General features: G+C 42.7%; 1 protein-coding gene across 20 annotated transcripts in view; it reads left to right on the top strand.

Annotated features, from left to right (window-relative positions):
• Positions 1-20,779, top strand: part of MAGI2 (membrane associated guanylate kinase, WW and PDZ domain containing 2) — a 1,189,595-nt gene that overhangs the window by 797,384 nt on the left and 371,432 nt on the right. For all 20 annotated transcript variants that reach the window (XR_007354679.2, XR_007354680.2, XR_007354681.2 and 17 more), the window contains one exon: positions 19,763-19,842. Coding sequence is in view for 17 of the 20 variants with exons in the window: in XM_048836471.2 (XP_048692428.1) it covers positions 19,763-19,842 (80 nt within the window). In the remaining 3 variants the exon portion in view is untranslated. The remainder of the gene's footprint in view (positions 1-19,762; positions 19,843-20,779) is intronic.

Here is a 20,779-nt window from a genome sequence, read left to right as displayed (position 1 = left end):
GTGAAGGGAAGATTGAATTGCCATTGCTTCCATTGTGTCTCCTGGGGGGAAAAAAATGTAAGTGATTGCAGATGTCCATCCACTTCGGGAATATGGGTGGTCAGTGCACCAGAGTCAGAGATTTCCCCTTAGCAGTACATGTCAGGGCACCGCATGCTCCTTCTGCTGCCTTGTGCTGCATGATGGTATCCTGACCCCTTCTCAGTTCCTTCTTACCACCCATGACTGGTAGTCAGAGTACGTTGGCTTGCTTCTGGGAATTTCTCTCTTTCAGGGAATTTGTTTTTTCTTTTGTATTTAGTGAAGTGGTAATTTAGTGTAAGTTTCATTTATTAATTATTTTTTTATAATTTAGTGGAGTGTCAGTTCCCATTTCTTCTGGGTGCTGGTGCCTGGTACTGGGGAATGCCTCGGTCTCTGGGTTTTAAACCTTGCATTGGCTGCAGGAAATCCATGTCGGTGGCTGACCCTCATTCTAGGTGTCTGAAGTGCCTTGGCAAGTGTCACTTCTGAAACAAGAGTTAGATCTGTATGGATTTTAAGCCCCAAACTAAGTAGAACAGGGAGATGAGATTCTGCAACCTTTTCTCGGAGGCAGCCCGGCATCCACCCTCAGAACATTCCCACTTGGTGCAGCCACCAAGTACATTTACTTCAGTCAGAAGTGCCACTAGGGACATTGCTGAGTTTTGGCATCATTCTGCTTCCCCAGTACTGAGAAAGAAGCATCAACATGGTGCTTCTAAGGTCATCCTTCAAGAGGCCAAGGTCTCCAATACTGTCAACCAGCAAACAGTCTGGAAAGTGGGGGAAGAGTGTCCTCAGAGGAGAAGCATTCTCCAGTGCTGACTGCATCTCAGTCAGTGGGGTCATCAGCTCCAGCACGCTGGCTATGTCACTGAGACCAACCCATTTTGCCGCACTGACCCCTTCGATGCAACAACAGCTGCATCAGGGGAACCTCTCAGAACCAACACCAGAAGCATATTACAGGATTTCCTCTGCCTCTCAAGACTGGCCTCTCCAGCGGTACAGCAGATATCTCACCCGGTACCAATGAATCTTCAGACTACAATGGACTTACCTGCAGGCAGAGGTCAACTTCCATACCATGGCCAACTTTAGACCCTCCTGTGTCTCCTTTCTCAGTGCCATGCAGAAGCAAGCCCAGTATGCTCCCCTCGGTACTTGTTGTCTCCAGAGACTCAAGAGTGGTCCTCGACACCAAGCGGTACCACACTCCCCTCTTCAGGTGACTCGGGCTCTTCTTTGGGATCAGAGATTGGTTCATACATATCTCAGGCCAGAGATCGAGGCATAACTCTCCATCACTGAGGGGTTTTCACCCTGGGTATCTGACAGAGATTCTGCATTGGTTGAGGGGCACAGATCCTTGATTGGGTCCAGTGCCCTACCAATGGCCATACTGGAACCCAGGGGGGTTTCCTCCTACCACCAGATCCTCCCCATTCTCCAATAGAACCTCCATCGGAAGAGTTACAGGAGGCAGCACCTCAGCATTTGTGTTCCTCCTCCTCATTACCCAGTGAGACAGTGGCATTTGAAATGTCCTCACCTCTTTAGGACATTACAGGGCCAATATAGACCTGTTAAAGAGTGTTGCTTCTTCCCTGGACACATGAATGGAGGTAGTTCAAGAGAGCTCCTATAGGTTAGTGGACATTTTGGGATTAGCAGGGATGTCCCAAGAAACTTTCCCTATAAATGAAGCTATTCTGGAGCCCACAAGAATATTGTGGCAAATGCCTCTTCTCTGCCACCAACAGACAAAAAGACTGAGTGAAAGTACCATGAGCCCTCACGGGGATATGCACACTTTTACCACCACCACCTTGAGTTCATTGGTGGGCTTGACAGTGAACGAGGGATAGCCGTCTTCTACTCCAAAGACAAAAAAAGGCAAAGAAACGTGATCTTTTCAGAAGAAAAATTTATTCTACTGCTGGCCTCCAGTTTTGTATCTCAAACCAGCAAGCTTGCAGGCTAGATACGATTTCTCCCTCTGGGACAATGTTCTCAAGTTTGTGGACAAGTTTCCAGAGGATGCCAGGTAGAGTTTCCAGCAGCAATCGAAGCAGGTAAGCTGGTGGCTAGGACCTCTTTCCAGGCTTCACTGGATGGGGCAGGCTCTGTAGCCATTTATGATGCTGATGCATACGTGCTTTTCTTTGAGTGATTGCACGTGTCCATTCCACTCTTGATGTGTGCACACCCTGTGCACAGTCACTGGAAATTTTTTCCTCAGTGGCACCCTCAACTGCAACACACCGGTGGCACAGGTATAAAGGGCCCAGCCAATCCCGAACCCCCACAGTTCCTTCTTACTGCCTGTGATGGTCACTGTTATGTTCATCTTGCTTTTGCAATTGCTTTCAGTCAACTCTTTGTACTGTGTATTCTTGTATTTTGTTATAAATAGTTTATTGTTATTACTATTATTATTGTTTTAGTATAGTTAGTTAGGTTTTACAATACCTAAGGGTTTCAGTCGATTCCCGGTACCGGTGAATGCCTCGGTCACCAGGATTCAAGCCCTACATTTCCTGCAATAAGGCTATGTATCTAAGCAACCCACACTCAAGTTGCTTGAAGTGCCGAAGGGAAACTCATATCAGGGAGTGTTGCCAAATTTGTAAGGACATTAAGTTTGCAAAAAGAAAGACCATGAAACCAGGCTAAAGTTTCTACTTATGGAGGTGGCCTTGAGACATCCATCTGAGCCAAGTTGGTCAGACTCAGCACATAGTGCCTCAGTATCAGTCAGGAGTGCGCTTTCTACCGTGCCTGAGTCCTAACACCACTCACCATCCCCTGTGCCTAAGAAGAGGCATAAGATTTCTAAGCAGATTGCTGAGAGGGGAAGATCTCTGGTACCAAAGTCTGGTAGGCATGGGGTTAAGAGTAGAGTGCTGTTTAAGTCGAAGCACTCATCTGCTTCGGCACTGCAGAAGACAGCACTGTTGGCTCTGGCACCTAGGCAGGTACTGTCAAGTCCAGAGCCAGAAGGAGCATCGTCCATATCTGCAACAGCACACTGTACCAACCCCATCTTGATACCAACCACACTGGAAGCATCTGCAGCAGCCAGAGGTCTCCTAAGTCTGTTGGTTCCGGTATAAGTGGCAGTTCAAGAGTTGGTGCTATCGGTGCTGGCAGATGCAGGGGAACCAGCCACATCGTTACAGTGCTCAGTACCATGCCAGTCTCAATTACCTTATTAGCAGACTGATGCTAAGCTCCATGGGTTAAAGTACTGATGGGGCAGTCCTAAAGTCCCTCAGGTTGCACACTGCAACCCTACCAGGAAGCACTTTAGAGCGCAAGTCCACCAGTACTCTGGCCCAGCTCCTAAACAGGACTGCAGAGGAAGTGGAGTAGGGATTATAGACATATCATAGAATCATAGAATAACAGAGTTGGAAGGGACCTCTGGACGCCATCTAGTCCAACCCCCTGCCCAGAGCAGGACCAATCCCAACTAAATCATCCCAGCCAGGGCTTTGTGAAGCCTGACCTTAAAAACTTCTGAGGAAGGGGATTCCACCACCTCCCTAGGTAACGCATTCCAGTGTTTCACCACCCTCCTAGTGAAAAAGTTTTTCCTAATATCCAACCTAAACCTCCCCCACTGCAACTTGAGACCATTACTCCTTGTCCTGTCATCTGCTATCACTGAGAATAGTCTAGATCCATCCTTTTTGGATCCACCTTTCAGGTAGTTAAAAGCAGCTATCAAATCCCCCCTCATCCTTCTCTTCCGTAGACTAAACAATCCCAGTTTCCTCAGCCTCTCCTCATAACTCATGTGTTCCAGTCCCCTAATCATTTTTGTTGCCCTTTGCTGGACTCTCTCCAATTTTTGCTCATCCTTCTTGTAGTGTGGGTCCCAAAACTGGACACAGTACTCCAGATGAGGCCTCACCAATATCGAATAGAGGGGAATGATCACATCCCTCGATCTGCTGGCAATGCCCCTACTAATACACCCCAAAATGCCATTGGCCTTCTTGGCAACAAGGGCACACTGTCGACTCATATCCAGCTTCTCGTCCACTGTCACCCCTAGGTCCTTCTGTGCAGAACTGCTGCCGAGCCATTCGGTCCCTAGTCTGTAGCGGTGCATTGGATTCTTCCATCCTAAGTGCAGGACTCTGCACTTGTCCTTGTTGAACCTCATCAGATTTCTTTTGGCCCAATCCTCCAATCTGTCTAGGTCCCTCTGTATCCTACCATCCAGCGTATCTACCACTCCTCCCAGTTTAGTGTCATAGGCCTCTGCCTCAGTGCTGCACCACCTAGACATCCAGAGGTTACTAACCAGGCACTTTGATGGGATGTACGAGGATGCTGTACCAGTTTCCAGAATGTCAGACCCCATTTTTCTTCTGTTTGCAAACTGCCTTTCCCATTTCCTCAGTGCTTGATCCCATAGCACCATGGACTGTTGGGTGTTGAGCACTGTAGAGATGGGATACACACTTCAGTTTATTTCTACCCCCCTTCCCACCCTCCATCCCTTTTCAGGAGCCATTTTCACAAGGAGCTTCTTGTCCAGGAGGTTCAAACTCTCCTTCAGGTGGGAGCCATAGAGGAGGTTCCACAGAGTTTAAGAGGGAAAGGCTTCTACTCCCATTATTTCCTGATCCCAAAAGCAAAGGGAGGTCTCAGACCTATTTTAGACCTTGTCAGCTCAACAACTATCTCAAAAACATAAAGTTCTTATGGTCACCCTGGCATCCATCATTCCATCACTGGATCCTGGAGACTGGTACACCACCCTTGATTTAAGAGATGCCCACTTTCATGTGTCAATATATCAAGTCCACAGAAAGTTTGTCAGGTTCATATTGAAGCACTCGCATTACCAATTCACTGTACTAATGATTGGCCTATGTGCAGCTTCTGAGGTATTCACAGTATGTATGGCCATGCTAGCAGCATTTCTGAGGAGACCAGGAGTGCAGATCTAGCCTTACCTGTATGATTGGCTAGTCAAGGGCTGGTTCAAAGCTCAGGTTATGTCCAGCATTCAACTCATCCAGTCAAACTTCAAAGCACTAGGCCGACTGATTAGTGTAGACAAATTTACCCTTTGCCTGGTGCAGAGGATAGAGTCAACCTAGGACAGAGTGTTCCTTCCAGAGTCAAGATTTCAGTCTATTCAATCTCTCATGACAGACCTCAAGATTCATCCAGTCACAACAGCCCGAAGCTGTATGAGGCTCCTGGGGCACATGGCCTCATGTACATATGTAGTACAACATGCAAGGCTACACCTTAGGCCCCTCCAGACGTGGCTGGCCTCCGTTTACTCCCCAAGCCTCCATCATCTGGATACACAGTACCTGTGCTCACAATACCTTTGTGGGTTCTAATTTTACTGAACCCTCTCAAAGTTTGTGTGAACATTTCTTTCCTCCACCCTCAATCTTTGATGACTTTGGTCTCAGATGCATTGGCTCTAGAGTGGGGAGCTCACCTGGGGCCCCTCTGAACTCAGGATCTATGGTCCTCATGGGATCTCATTCTTCATATGAACCTCAGAGAGCTCAGGACAGTTTGTCTTACCTGCCAGGCCTTCCTACATCATATCACAGGGGAAAACCTGCTTGTTGTCGCAGACAGCACCTCAGCAATGTTTTACCTCAACAATCAGGGAAGAGCTCACTCATCACTCTTTTGTCAGGAATCAACTTTGAGGCCTCTTACCTTCCAGATATGCAGATGAGTTAACAGACTGCCTGAGAAGGTCATTTTCAAGTCACCACGAGTGGTCTCTCTGCCCAGATGTATCCAGATGCAGTGGTGGTGGACTCCCCAGATAGATCTATTTGCAAAGAAGTCCATCAGAAAATGACATAAATTCTACTCCCTGCATGGCCTCAGTCCAGGCTCCATTACAGATGCCTTCCTGCTACCCTGGACAGAACAGCTCGATTATGCTTTCCCCCAAATCCCATTCCACACAGAGTGCTACTAAAGATCAAGCAGGCTCACACCCCGGTTATAGTAATAGCCCGAGTGTGAGCCCACCAACGCTGGTTTTCTACTGTACTGGACCTCCCATTGGCAACTCCAGTCTCACTCCCATTGCACCTGGATTTGGTCTCCCAAGGCTACAATTGGCTGCTCCACCCAAACCTGCAGACCCTCGATTTAACAGCCTGGAAGCTACACAGCTAAATCCCAGGGAGCAGGCTTGCTCAGAGCAAGTTTGCGATGTGTTACTAAGTAGTAGAAAGCCCTCGACCAGGGCTGCCTACCTGTCAAAATTGAAACGGTTCTCTGTTTGGGGTTGTCAAACCAGAGTCTCACTGATGCAGTCCTCAATTCAACACCTACTAGACTATCTGTTGCACCTGAAGCAATAAGCCTTAACAATTTCCTCTATAAAAGTTCACCTGGCAGCAATATCGGCTTTCTATACTCACATGGAAAACTGTTCAATATTTTATGATATGACAATCATATTCCTTTAAAGCCTCAAACAGTTGTACCTGCAAATAAGGGAACCTGTTTCCCTATGGGACTTGAACTTGGTGTTGTTGAAACTTATGGGGCCACCATTTGAGTCTTTAGCAATGTGCTATTTACAACACCTTTTGTGGAAGGTGGTTTTCCTAATAGGTATCACCTCTGCCAGAAGGGTTACTGAACTGTGTGACCTGACATCCGAACTATCGTATACAGTCTTCTTTAAAAATAAGGTATACGTATGCCCTCATCTAAATTTTCTCTCTAAAGTAGTACAACATTTTCAAATAAACCAATCAATATAGTTACCTGTATTTTACCCAAAATTGTACACAAATAGCGACAGGCTTCTGCTACACACATGGGACATTAGAAGAGCACTGGCATTCTACATACAGTGCACCAAACTGTTTTGGTGATCCACCCAGCTGTTCAGCGCCATGGTGGACAGAATGAAAGGTCTTTCAGACTCTTTTGAAAGAACTCAATCTTGGATACTTCCTGTATCAGTGTTTGTTATGATCTGGCAGGCATTTCTCCAACTGACAAGTTGACTGATCACTCCACAAGATCACAAGCAACCTCAGTGGCATTCCTCATGCAGGCCCCTATCCAGGATATTTGTAAAGCAGCAACCTGGTCATTGGGTCACACTTTTGCCTCCTATTATGCCATCACCCCATACTCTAGGGATGATGTCAAATTTGGTCAAGCTGTACTACAGTCTGTGTGTACATAAACTTTGATCCCACTGCCTATATTACTACTTGAGCGTCACCAAAAGTGGAATGCACATGTGCAAACACTGGAAGAAGAAAAAATGGTTACAAATGTAACCCTTCTACCCGTCAGAGTTGGCAGCAACAAGGGCCGGGTTCAATATCTAGGGGATCCATTCCAATAACACAATGCAAACCGGCTCAAGCCCCCACCCAGTGACCTGGGACAAATATATACCACCCCCGCTGGGCGCCTCCAAGAGGCAATACTTCCCCTCTCGCAAGCACATAGTCTGAGTGTAGCAAAAGCCTTTTCATAACAGAGAGAAACAATGTGGCATTATGTTGGGGAAACACCACCAACAGGATTCATAACACAACCCATGAGCAAAAAAAAAACCCACCCCAAGCAAATTGGGGCATGCCCTTTTCCCTTTGGTTCTTGAGTCCAGCAACCCCAAATCACCCAAAGTCCCAAAAGTCCAATGCCCCAAAAGTCTCTGTCCCTGGTCAGGGCAGCCCGAGAGTTCGAAAGTTTATCTGCGGAGCTTTACCTCCCAACCTGGGTGGAAATGGGACGGGGGTAAGAGGCACCTTACATGATCTGAAGCTGACCGCCCCATAGCTCCATAGCGGCGCTCCGCTCCGCCAGCTGCCCCACGAACTCCTTCGCTCAGCTGCGCTCCGCTCCGCCAGCCGCCCCACGAACTCCTTCACTCAGCTCCACGGCCCACAAGCAGCTCCTGCCATCCACAAACTGCTCCATGTCGAACTGCTTCACCAGCCGGTCTGCAAGGCACTCCAGCCGTCCCGCAAACTGCTCCACAATATATCTTCAGGCTCCCCCACTGCTTAACACAACACTCAGTGATTTCAGCTCTTAGGTGAATTCAGCTTGTAGTAGGGGAGCCCCAGTGCTGGTGCACTGTCAGCCCAAAGTGAGCTCAGCAGCCTATAACTAGACTTCTAATGAAATCAAAATTAGCTCTGATATTCCACAGTGGAGAGAGGAGGAAGTGCAATTAGCATGTAAGGCCCTCACCAAGGGGCCCATGCCACCAAGTATTAATACTTGTCCCCAGCCTCTCTCCCTTCACACAGTTTTGGAACCCATGACCCTTGCCTAGCGAGTGCTACTTAGTTGATGGTGAATCCCTCCATCATAACAAAAGGCCACGTACAGTTCCAAGCACAGTTCCCATAATCAGGGTAATAATTTATTCTTCCTGCCCCAATAACAGAGACACTGGGGATCCCACAGCAGCCAAAGTGACCATTTGGGCAGCTATGGTCTCATTCTAGGCGTGGTGGGTGTGCCTATGCAAATGAGATTGGCCCCTGAAGTTCTTTTCCACAACTTGCCACACCTCACCACCAGATGTCAGGGTGGAGCTCATCCTGACACTGCTTACACTAACCTTTCGTAACTGTTGTTGTTTGAGATGTGTTGCATGTGTCCATTCCACAACCCACCCTCCTACTCCTTACATCTGAGTTATCCAGAAAGAAGGAACTGAGGAGGCACGGGGTCATCTGGGCCCTTTATAGCAGTGTTGCTGGTGCAGAGGGCACTCAACCTGCCTCAATGGGTACTACTGATGGAAAATTTTCTGTCAACTAGGTGAAGGGTGCACGCATACCAAGACTGGAATGAACATATGCAACACATCTCAAAGAACAACAGTCATGAAAGGTTAATAACCATTTTTTCATGGCTTCCGTTCTGGGGTCTTCTACAGGAGATCCAACAGACTATCCAGGATCTCCCTTTTGAGGGACCAACCCTCTTTTCTCAGCAGACTGATGACTAGTTGCACAGTCTCAAGGACTCTAGGGCTATGTTAAAGTCGTTGGGGATTTACTCTCCACTCTTTAAAGAGAAGCAATTCCACACTCAGTCATTCCACCATTACCCATCCTTTATGCCTAGAAAACTGAATCAGTCTGGGAAGAAAGGGAAAAGTCATAGGAGGAAACTACCACCTTCTCATTATTTGTCTTCATAAGGCTCTTCTATACAACCTGGAAATGCCAAGCAGTCCATTTCGCTGCCTTGTTGAGGACAGCTTACCAACTTGTCTTATGCCTGTTTCTTCTATTCTTGTTTTTTCCAACAGATTATCCCAATGTGCTTGGACCCATATTACCAGATCAGTGGTTCCTAAGCACCAGGAAATTGGTATACACTATTTGACATGTTTCTGTCCTCTCTTCCCCACCTCTCTTCCCCATTCCTCTTCAGGGACCATACTCTCACAAGGAGGGCCTCATTTGGGATGTCCAGGCTTTCCTCCTGTTGGGAGCCACAGAGGAGGTCCCTCCTCTCCACAGAAGGAAAGGGTTTTATTCATGCTACTTCCTAATGCCAAAGGCAAAAAGGAGGTCTCAGACGCACATTAGACATGTAAGAACTGAACAAATATATAAATAAAATGTAATTTGGATGATCACTCTGGCATCCATTATCCCTTCCTGGATCCCAGTGACTGGTACACTGCCCTTGACTTGCGGGTGGTATATTTCCATGTGACTATACATAAAAGCCCCAGGAAATTCCTCAAGGTTTATGGTCAATGAGTCCCATTATCAGTTTACAGTCTGGCCCTTTGGCTTATCTGTGGCCCCACCAGTATTTACAAAATGCATGGCAGTGGTGGCTGCATTTTCCTAAGAAAAACCAGGAGGACAAGTATTTCCATACCTGGACAATTGGTTGGTGAGAGTTTGGTCCAAAAGCCAGGTAGACTTCAGTGTGACCAAGATCCAATCTCTCTTCAGAGTTCTGGGTCTGCTGATCAATGAAGACAAGTTAGTCTTCTCCACTGTTCAGAGGATAGAGTTTATAAGACCGGTCTTGGCTTCTACAGTAGCCAGGTTTTCCTCCTGCAAGTCAGATTCCAGACTATGTTAGCCATTTCATTAGACCTGAAGGCTCATCCAGCCATGACTGTAAGGAACTGCCTCAAACTTCTAGGGCACATGGCCTCATGAACATATGTGGTTCAGCATGCCAGACTTCATCTCAGGAAGTTGCAGAGCTGGGTGAACTCAATGTATTCCCTGATTAGTCAACCCACTGGACATGCTGGTTCAAGTATCTACAGGAGTCTTTGAATTGGTGGATGAACCCAACCAACGTGCTTAAGGGAATTCCCTTTGACACCCCCTACTCCACCCCCCACATTGGCTGGTTACAGATGTTTCTTCTGTGGGTTGGGAAGCCTTCTGGGGAATCTGTGCACCTAAAGTCTCTTATCTGGCAAAGATTTAGCTCTCTACATAAACATAAGAGATTTGAGAGCCATTCGTCTAGCCTGTTGGGCTTTCCTCCCCCTCATCAAGGGAAGGACTCTGCTTGTTCTTATGGCCAACACAGCAGCAATGCTCTATGTGAACAGACATGGAGAGACAGATTGAATCATCTCTGTCAGGAGGTGATGCAGCTTTGGCAGTTTTGTATAACCAGCATGATTCACCTCAAAGGTCCCACCTTCCAGGTGTCCAGAAGAGTCTGGCAGACCACTTGAGCAGATCTTTCAGCAGAGACACGAGTGGTCTCTCTGGCCAGATACATTAAGCCTCATTTTTCAAACCTGGGAGTTCCTCACATAGACCGGTTTGCAACTCATCCCAACAGGAAGTGTCAGCTTTTTTGTTCAAGAGCAGGTCACAGTCTAATAATACTTTGGAGCTTCACATCCTGTGGCAGCAAATTCCACAGCTTGTCTGTGTGTTGTGTGAAGAAGTACTTCCTTATGTTTGTTTTAAACCTACTGCCTATTAATTTCACGTGACTCCTAGTTCTTGTGTTATGTGCAGAGGTAAATAACACTTCCCGATTCACTTTCTCCAGGTCATTCACGATTTTATAGACCGCTATCATATCTCCCCCTTAATCATCTCTTTTCTAAGCTGAACAGTCCCAGTCCTTTTTAATATCTCCTCATATGGAAGCTGTTCCATATCCCTGTTCATTTTCTTTGCCCTTCTCTATACCTTTTCCAATTCTAACATATCTTTTGTCAGATGGGGTGACCATAGCTACATGCAATATTAAAGGTGTGGGGGTACTGTGGATTCTGTTTTATTATCTATCCCTTTTCTGCTGGTTCCTAACACGTTTTTGACTGCCGCTGCAGTTCACAAGAAACAGAGAGGAAAAATCACTATGTCTCCAAATGACAGCACCACTCAGAAAAGAAGTGGTAACATATATCCTTGTTTTAAGAGGACTTCACAAGCAATATAACTTTACAAGCAATATAATAAAACTTCACTTTATATTATTATTACTTGTTCTTTCTCTTACTGTGGCTCCTAGGATGGTTTAACACTCTTTTCAGATTCTTATTTTAGAGACAATTTTGCAGTGATGTTTTCATAAAATGTATAAAATCACCAAAGTAAATAAAGCTTGCACTTCCTACACTTCTGTATGTGCTAATAAGAGGACTAACACTCTAGATAGCCTCAAGAGTATGCAAGTCTGAAAAGAGCAGAAATTGTTGAAACACAAGTGACCTTTGCTGAAAAGGGCAAAATATGCTTATTTGAGAAAAAATAATAAACATAGTAACTTCCCTCCAATAGACAAAGCATATGTGAGCTTTCCTGAGGGGTAGCTTAAACATGCTTCTGATTCTTTCCCCATGCACATATGTAATTTTTTTGCACATTTTTGCATGCTTTGATAGAGGTCACAGTGGAACAGTATAATGTGAAACTTATTTTTAACCCTGTGTAAGAAAAGCTATATGATTTATGTATGTTATTTTTTGTAATTAAAACACCAAGTTACTATAGTGATAAGAACTACAGGAATCAATTCACTTGAAAACAAACATATATTTCACAAGAAATAAAGTGAATGCAAATAACTCTGCTGTTTATAAAGCAAAGCCCGCCCATAAATTCTTTTGATGGTGCAGCTTCCTTTTTTCACTGAAAATGTGATTGTTTATACAACAATTGTAGCAATCACCATCTTTCACTTGCACCAGTCTATGTTACATTAAGCAGAGAAATCAGAGGTACAGACTGGATAAAAGAGTGCAATAAATATGTGCAAAAATTTAAGATATATTTCTGAATAATGTAAGTGTTAGAATAAAGAATTTCTCAGGCTCCAAAATGTAAGATTATTTGCTAGGTCCTGAACTAAATGTTATCTCTTTGATCATTTGGTTCTTCATATTGTTCAGATTTCACAGGGTTAAGCTAGGATGCCATGCTGTGGGGATGCCGTTAAATTGCCTCTTTGTTTATGAGTCAGTTTGGTTAATGGCATAAAAGAGGCTCCGTTTGCTTTAGTGAAAAACAGAAAGATAAAAAGACAACAAAATCCTATTTATTTAACACCATCTCCTGAAAGAGTGGTAAACACCATATTATGATTATTAAATTATAGATAAAAACAGACATTTTAAAATGTAAATCACACTGGGCGAAAAAATGTCATTACTGTGCAGTTTCTATTCTTGCTACACTTGAGGCTTTTGTGAATTGTTCATTTAAACTCCAAGGACTCCAAGCAGTAAGTGATCTCAAATTCTTTAGCTTTCCCGAGTATACCCAGAAGATTTATATTTCCAGGGAAGAATATTTTCCTAAATTCTCCTCAAACTAACCTAACTAAATTTTTAAGCAAGTCCGTATATCAAAACACTCTCAGTGGAATGAATGTGGCAGACTTAAAATGGAAGAGAAAGCAATTTGATAACAAGAAGGATAACTATCTGTACACTTTATTATTGTTAATCACTGATGGCCAGATTAGCACCATACAAAGCACATTGGAAGGCACTGTCTCTGCCCCTAGGTCTAACTAGACAAGACATTTCAGACACAAAGTTCTCAGGATGACTCAATGATACTTCTTTTGAGCATACATAGGTTGGTTGGTTTGTTTCCGGTTTTGAAATAGGTACGTGACTGTGTGTTTGCGTAGGTGAGTTAACACTGATAGGCTTAAGAGAAAAAACAGGAAGCACATACCTCCATGTGATGCTCACCAATGTTTGTTATGAGGAGCAATTCGCACACAGTTCTTGGTGATCCCTTACAACCTCCCTTTAATATATAGATTCAAATATTCAAACATAGGCATCTAGACAGGAGTCAATCTCCTACATTTGTTTTTTATTTAGAATATATCATAATGAGAACATGCAATAATTAAAATGGCTATTTGTAAATTGCACATGCCAAAAGAAGTCTCTAGTTCTGCCTCTTCTCCCCCACTTTAAACAGAACTGATGAGTGTGACCTGTCTCAGTTTGCACGCACAAGTCATAATCATAATGTTTTTTTAATTTTTCTCTCTCTTCCAAAAAGCTGTTACAAAAAATCCCTTTAGCCCTCCGGTCTTAGCCCCACACCTGAAGCAAATGCTTAAGAGAAGAGATGAACCTTGCACTGTATTATAAAGGTCAATAGGCACTGGCTCCTTTGGATTATTTGTAAACAATGCCCACTAGTGTCTTATTAAAATATTAAAATAATACAACAATATTAAAATCTCTATAAAGCCCCAATTCAGCAAAGCATTTAATCTCATTCTTAACTTTAAGTACATGCGTAAGTCTACCACTATTCAGTAAACCCCTAAGCATGCATGTTTAAATGAGAGAGTGCTTGAGTGCTTTGCTGAACTGGGACCTGAAAAACTGAGGTGATTAGGTTCTTTCTGCCACCACAAATAATGATACAAACCTTCTTTCCCTGTAGCTCTTTTTTTCAGTGCATCTCTAAGGTGCACATCAGGAGAGAGGGCTCCCCTTCTATCTGTGAATGAGGCCTGTCTGTACCAGTATCGCCATCGTCTCCTGGAGAGTTCGGAATCATCAGGCTCTTCTGAGGTTCATTCCTAGGCTCCCATTATTCTTGTACAATATTTACATGCCACATTGAATTGATGAGTTTCCTATCAAGCATAGTATGATCATATTCCGCTTCTGATCTTGGGACACCAAGACAAGCCACCCTTGACTTATTCTCTCCAAGGCCATTTCCTTGTACCCAGTGACAGACTGTCCTGCCACTGGTGAATTTACTAAAATTGAGGAAACATTTTATGCAAATTGTTTTTAAAAGACTTTCTCAATCTGCTCTAGTAGTGTATTTTTCTCCTCCTTTCTTCCAATCACTATCATTCTTTTACCTCTACACCAATTCCTCTCAATCCCCAAACCAGGTTACAGTCAGACCTCAAGTTCTGTTTCTTCACTTTCTCATTCACAGCCCTTCTCTCTTCCAAGATCCCTCTTTCCCCCACATTTCAGATTTCTATTTTAACCCAACCCACGAAGTTTGGGGTTTATATTATGAAATTTCATGCCCCAAAATATGAGAGTCAGTTCTGTTTTTCTTGGAACCTGTTCTTTCTACTTTCACACTTACAATCAAATACCCTACTTTGGATTTAATGAACTAGAATCACCATAAGGTAGAGAACTAAGTGTCTGCAGTAAATCTGAGTTACAGCCAACAGAAGAGGGACTACAAGATTGCAATTCTGGTGCCCTATTTTCCTGTCACTGTACCCATACACATCTTAACTAAACTGCCTGAAATCAGTATTAAGCCAGCTGAAAAATGTTACACATCCAGAGCTCTGCCTGAGATATGAGTAAAAGGCTGAGCATTTAGAGCAAAAAATGAAAAAGGCAGGAGAACTACAGTGGGGCATTGGATCTCTGTCTGTTTCATATATTCTCGTTTGCCTGAACTTTTACACTGTGGACCCTCTTGAATGCTGTGCTGTACATTGAAAAACCCATATGTGATCTGTCTCTCAGCTGACTTGAACTATATACTGGCAAATACCCCTTTCATAAGGCATTTCACAATAACATGGAAATTACATAGCTGGAGAGAGCCACCATTTTCAATTAATTTATGGTGTTTTCAAGAGACATTAAAGACAATTAATTACTGTTGGAAACTACCGCCCATATTCCTTTCAGAAATATTTCAGAAGATTGTCTGAAGTCTCTCTTAATACAAGATTTAATCTGTCAAAGTGTTTGAAATTGACAGATTGCTAATGCTACTTCATCAAACAAAAACTACACTCAAATAGTGCACATATCCACAAAAATAAGGACATGCATTGTTGAGGCCAGATTTTTGAAGATATTTAGGCTCCTAAAGATGCAGATAGGCACCCAGTGGAATTTTCAAAAGCATGTAGATGCCTAACTCCTATGGGAGTTAAGGGCTTAGGTACTTTTGAAAATCCCACAAGCTGCCTATCTGTATCTTTAGGTGACTGCATATCTTCAGAAATCTGGTCCTCAGTGTTCAATATCTGAGGTCACTGGCACACATAGTAACAATAGCTAGGCAGCCTGTTGTGCCTCAGTAATGGGCACCTAATGCTTCTATGTGCATTTTCCTGCTTTTCTGTTGCACTGAGAGGTGAACCTGAACCCCTGTGCAGAGCAGATTTTCTCAAATGTTGTAACTTGGTCCCAAGCTGCAAATTTCGACGTACATTTTCAGCTGCAGTAAATTTTGGTTTTAAGTGGACTCAGGTTATATGAAAATGGATAGCCTAGCTCATCATCAGCATGAGCAGCAGTAATGTTCGCACTGCTGTATTGCATTGCTGCCCGTTCCAGAAGGACACCACCCTAGCGGTTACAGGATACTTCAATCTCCATTCCCCTTCTGGCGAGAGAGCACTATTAGTATTCCTGTGCATGTATATCTTATGACACCATTCACCTTTGATATCTAGGGGTATCGTATATCTACACTAGAAACACTACAGTGGTGCAGCTGTGCTACATTACAGTACAGCTGTGACACTGTAATGTAACGTAGTGTAGTGTAGACACTTTCTCCAGCGACAGAAGGGCTTCTTCCATCGCTCTAGTAAATCCACCTCTCCAAGAGGTACTATTAGGACTACACTGGGGCTTAGGTCAACTTTACCATATAGCAACATAGCTAGGTCAACCTAAGTTTTAGGTATAGACCAGCCCTAGATTTGGTGGTGCCAACTGTGGTAGTAGATTTTGTGTTGTGCCCCCCACACTCCTGAAAATAGATGGAGATCTACCATCTATTTATGTCACTCTATCATAGGCACATATATGGCCCCATTACTACAGTATCTGAGCACCTCATACTCTGTAATGTATTTATCCTTACAATACCCTGGTGAGGTAGGAAAGTGCTATTATCCCCATTTTACAGCTGGGGGACAGGAACACAAAGAGTAAGGTCATACAAGAAGTCTGCAGCAGAGTGGGGAATTGAACCAAGGTCTTCTAAGTTCCAGGCTAGCACCCTAACCAGTGGACAGTCCTTCCTTTCACTCCACAGAAGCCAGATGGAGAATAATTTTTGCATGAAACGCCGCAATTTTCCTGTGTTAATATCATACTTTGGTTATAATAAAACATTTCTATAGCCCACTAGTACATAGTATTGGCAATTTCAGTTAAAACAGCAATAATTATTTCATTGTTTTTTAGCTACTTTCATTTTCTATTTTAGACATTATTCAGCAAATTCACAGTAGACTCTAGGCTTCTGCACAATTTCTCCCTTGTACACTGGTAAACAAATTAGGATGAATTAAAATCTTTCACTACTACCATGTTCTGGGAACATAGTGTAAAAGCCTATGGGGACTTCAACATCAAAACTCTTTCCATGGCTTCTGGCTTTAAGAAGCTGCTTTTGATTTCAAGGGGGAAGCTTGCCCTCTGTAGCAGAGATGTAATATTTGTTCAGGAATTGTACACCTGCCTTTCAGTTCAGTTACCACATACAGTAATCAGGCTCATGGAAATGATGTAGGGGAGACTTTCTGAGCATGCCTTCCAGTGATGAAGTAGGGTTCTTTGCTGAATAACCAAAGAGAAGCCAGGGAAAAATGTTAATTGCACTGCAGCTATATTTCTTTCTGGATGCTTTTACTGCATCACCTCACCCCTTTCACTCAGTCAGTTTTACCAGCCTTGAATGCCTGTTTGTGCACTTTCTCAATTGCCTTTGCATTTCCTCTCAAGCTGCCCTGCATAAATGGACTAATCTGAACTAATCTGTAAAACCACTACCTTCTCTTTCAAATCTGTCCGCGGGACTCGCATCTGTTACGACACCTGCAAGAAGCCAGCTGACCACTGATGGTTCGTATGAGTGGCAGTGTGGATAGCTGATATTAAGAATAATTTTAAAAGGTTTTTAATGGTTCAGCAACATTAATGTGTGCGCATAGTTGGTGTAACAGTGTGATATTGGTGTTGTTATTATGTATATTACCCTTGTTCTGCCTTCCAGTTGTTTGCTATGCTTACTTGTTAGGTTTTGGTGTTTTAATTAGAGTATTAACTGTTATCCTGGCCACAACTTGCGAAACAAGGCGAACTTGAGTCTTTAGGAAAGTCACACCTGTGTTGGAACACTATTTAACTGTTTGCTGGTTAATTTCTTAAATTCAGCAAAAGTCTTGGAAAATGCAAGTCACTAGTTCACACTTTAAATAGTAATATTGCTCTTAGTTTTCAAACTCAGGTGCCTAAATTTGGCACCTAAATGTTCTTTTTGGTGCCTAACTAAATACCCATTTTAGACACCTACTATGAGAGTTAACTTAAATGTGTATTTAAATGATGCATCAACTCATCATATAGAATTGATAACATGTTGGAGAGTTCTTAACTAGCTCTAGGCTGAGGCAAAGTGACTTAGTGGACAGGCCACTCACCAGGGACTTTGGAGTCCTTAGTTCTATTTCTGGCTCTGCTGCTGGGTGACTTTAGGGGAGTCACTTCACAGCTATGTGCCTCAGTTTCTCCTACCTGTAAAGTGGGAGTGATGATACTGACTTTCTTTGCAAAGTGCTTTAATTTAGTGATGAAAGCATTCTGTAAGAGCTATGTATTATTATTCGAGGAACCCTGAAGGAAAGTGCTGGTGGATTCCTGCTGACTCACTGTAGCAAGTGGGGCCCACTATCCCTACCCTAGATTACAGGCAGGTGGGAGTGGTTCTAGAGAGGCTCTAGGCAGAACAGTCCTCAGGTAAGAACCCTAGCCACAGCTGATTTAAAGTATGGGCCAACGGCTTGGGTTGGAAGTTATTTTATTATTATTAATTTCTACATAAATAAAGCCACAACCCAGAGGAGGGTGGGATTTTACTTTATTCAACATTGGTAGACTGTGTTTTGGTGTACGGTGGGAAAGCCACCTGCTCCCAGTGCCTAAAATGGGTATTTAAATGCCTAAATACAAATTTAAGTGGCTACTTCAGGCATCCAAATTTGAAAATTGGCCTTATTATTATTGGTGAAATCAAGGCAAAGAGGAGAATTGACATACCCAAGAGCACACAGGCAGTCAGGATAGGAGCAGGGATTAGAATGCTGGACTTTCTTATCCTTAATGGAAGGATCATACCTCTGGACCAGATGTCACTATGTGTATAAATCAATACGAGTAATTGATAAATTACAAAATGTATCCAGATCAATTTTTGACTGTCTGCCTGGTTCCGTCTACTTTCCACTAATGTTTACAACAAATGCTTTAAATAAATTTTAAATTAGACAGCAAATGTTATATTAATAATCTAAATAATTCAGTAATATATAAAACTGTACAAAGTGAGCAGACTCCTAGGATGTGTTAGATAAATAAAACATGCCTTAGAAAGGGATGTCAGTGTTAGAAGACAGGCACCTGTGCAAATATGAGAATAATTGTTACATCTCCTTCCCGTTTTATAGCCTTCCCTTCTTGGCATTGTTTTTTTTATTTGGCTCCAAATTCAAAAGGATGTGGAAAGGGTATACGTAAAAAAGCTTGTTTTAACTCTGATTAGCTGCTCTGTGTGTCAGTTCATTTGGCAAAATACTCTCCTGGAAAACGGTTTGTACCAATTCAGAGACTATTTCATTGCTGATTCCTGAATGATCTATTCTGAGTATAGCAAAATAGCCACATGACTCATTCAGCTTGTGCAAAATACATCTTATCGTGGTAGAAGAATTAGATATGGAATAGACGAAGGTTGGTTAAACAAAGTGTCATTAATCACTCTGTTAGAAAATGTAGACTTTGCGGGAGCACACTGTAATTTGCATCATTTTTGCAATGCCTTGCCAGCATGGCTGTTAAGAAATAACAAACACGTATGTATGAAAAGGACAGGTTTAAGATGAAAATAATTCTATCCAAAAACTCTGAGGATGGTGTGGAATCCTGTCGACTGCACTCATTCAGCTAGAGAACACTGTATTTGTAATAAATTCCTTTTGCTCTGGATGAGTTCTGCATTTTCAATGAGGTTAACTTGGCAACATTCTAGTTGATTTTAATAAAAATAGCTGCTTTGAAGACAGGGAGCTGAGGTTGCCAAATTTGCAGCTGCCTTGCACAATTACTCTTACACCTCCTTCAGGGCTACTTAGAACCAGTAAGCAAATTAAGTGTATCGATTGCAATTTTGTTGGACTAACCCTTTTTTTCTTAAGGAATAAACTTGATTCCTTTCAGTATGTGTCTGCTCAGAGTGATCTCTTTTCTTTTCAGCCATAACACAAAGACAACATCATGGCTGGATCCACGACTTGCGAAAAAGGCTAAACCTCCTGAAGAGTGCAAAGAAAATGGTAGGTTATTAAGTTTTCATTGCTGCTCAGAAAGGATTTGTCTTTGTGTGTGTGTGTCTCTCTGAATTCTTGAAAAAGGAAGGCATTTTACGGACCGATGAAAGGTGTTTAATTGCTGCTTTGGTTATAAGCCATAAGTGATACAGTATTCTCAGTGTGCCATGTGTTTCTGCTTTTTATTCCCACTTTCTGATGATATCCAAAGCTGAGGATCGCAAGTGTGTTTTATGTCTGTTTTGTTTTTTGACTCCTTGACTGACCCCTCTCCCCTGTCTCCCACTGAGAACTTTGGTCTGCAGAACAGAATCTCTTTTAAGATTCTGAGCTTTCAGTCTACAAGAAATGCAGTTCATAAGGGAAACCAACAGCACCATGAGAAATGAATATTATTTGATTTGATTTTAAATCCACAGTGCTGTGCTACTTAGTATTTAAACAAAACAGTGTCTGATAGAACTGTGGGTGGGGAAGCGAATCGTTACTATTACAGTTCCAGGCCAGATATTTGGTGTTGCAATGAAAATAGTTTAACAAATAAAAACAAAAATAAGATTGGAGACATTTAAAAGAAATATATTCGTTATGAAAAACAGATAAAAGTGTATTTTGGTTAAAAAATATATCAACTGCAAGATACAGCTCTCATCAAACTGTATATCTTTATGTACACTCTGTATCCTTTTCAGATTTTCTCTAGTAAAGTTTCTGTCATTAAAACAATTTAATAAAAATTATGTTAATAAATGCATTCTAATGAATCTTTTTCCTAGATGGTATATTTAAATTGTCCTATATTCAGTGTTGGTTCAGCTCACCAAGTATCATAAGGTGGGAAGGGAGTGATTTATTATAAATTATTATTTTTATGTAGTTTGAGCCATAGAAAAAGATACAAGGTATTTTACACCTGCATTATATATGCATTAGTTTAAAACTT

Source organism: Caretta caretta, chromosome 1 (genome assembly GCF_965140235.1).
Source record: "Caretta caretta isolate rCarCar2 chromosome 1, rCarCar1.hap1, whole genome shotgun sequence".
Classification (NCBI taxonomy): domain Eukaryota; kingdom Metazoa; phylum Chordata; order Testudines; family Cheloniidae; genus Caretta; species Caretta caretta.
This window is presented reverse-complemented; position numbering and strand designations above follow the sequence as displayed.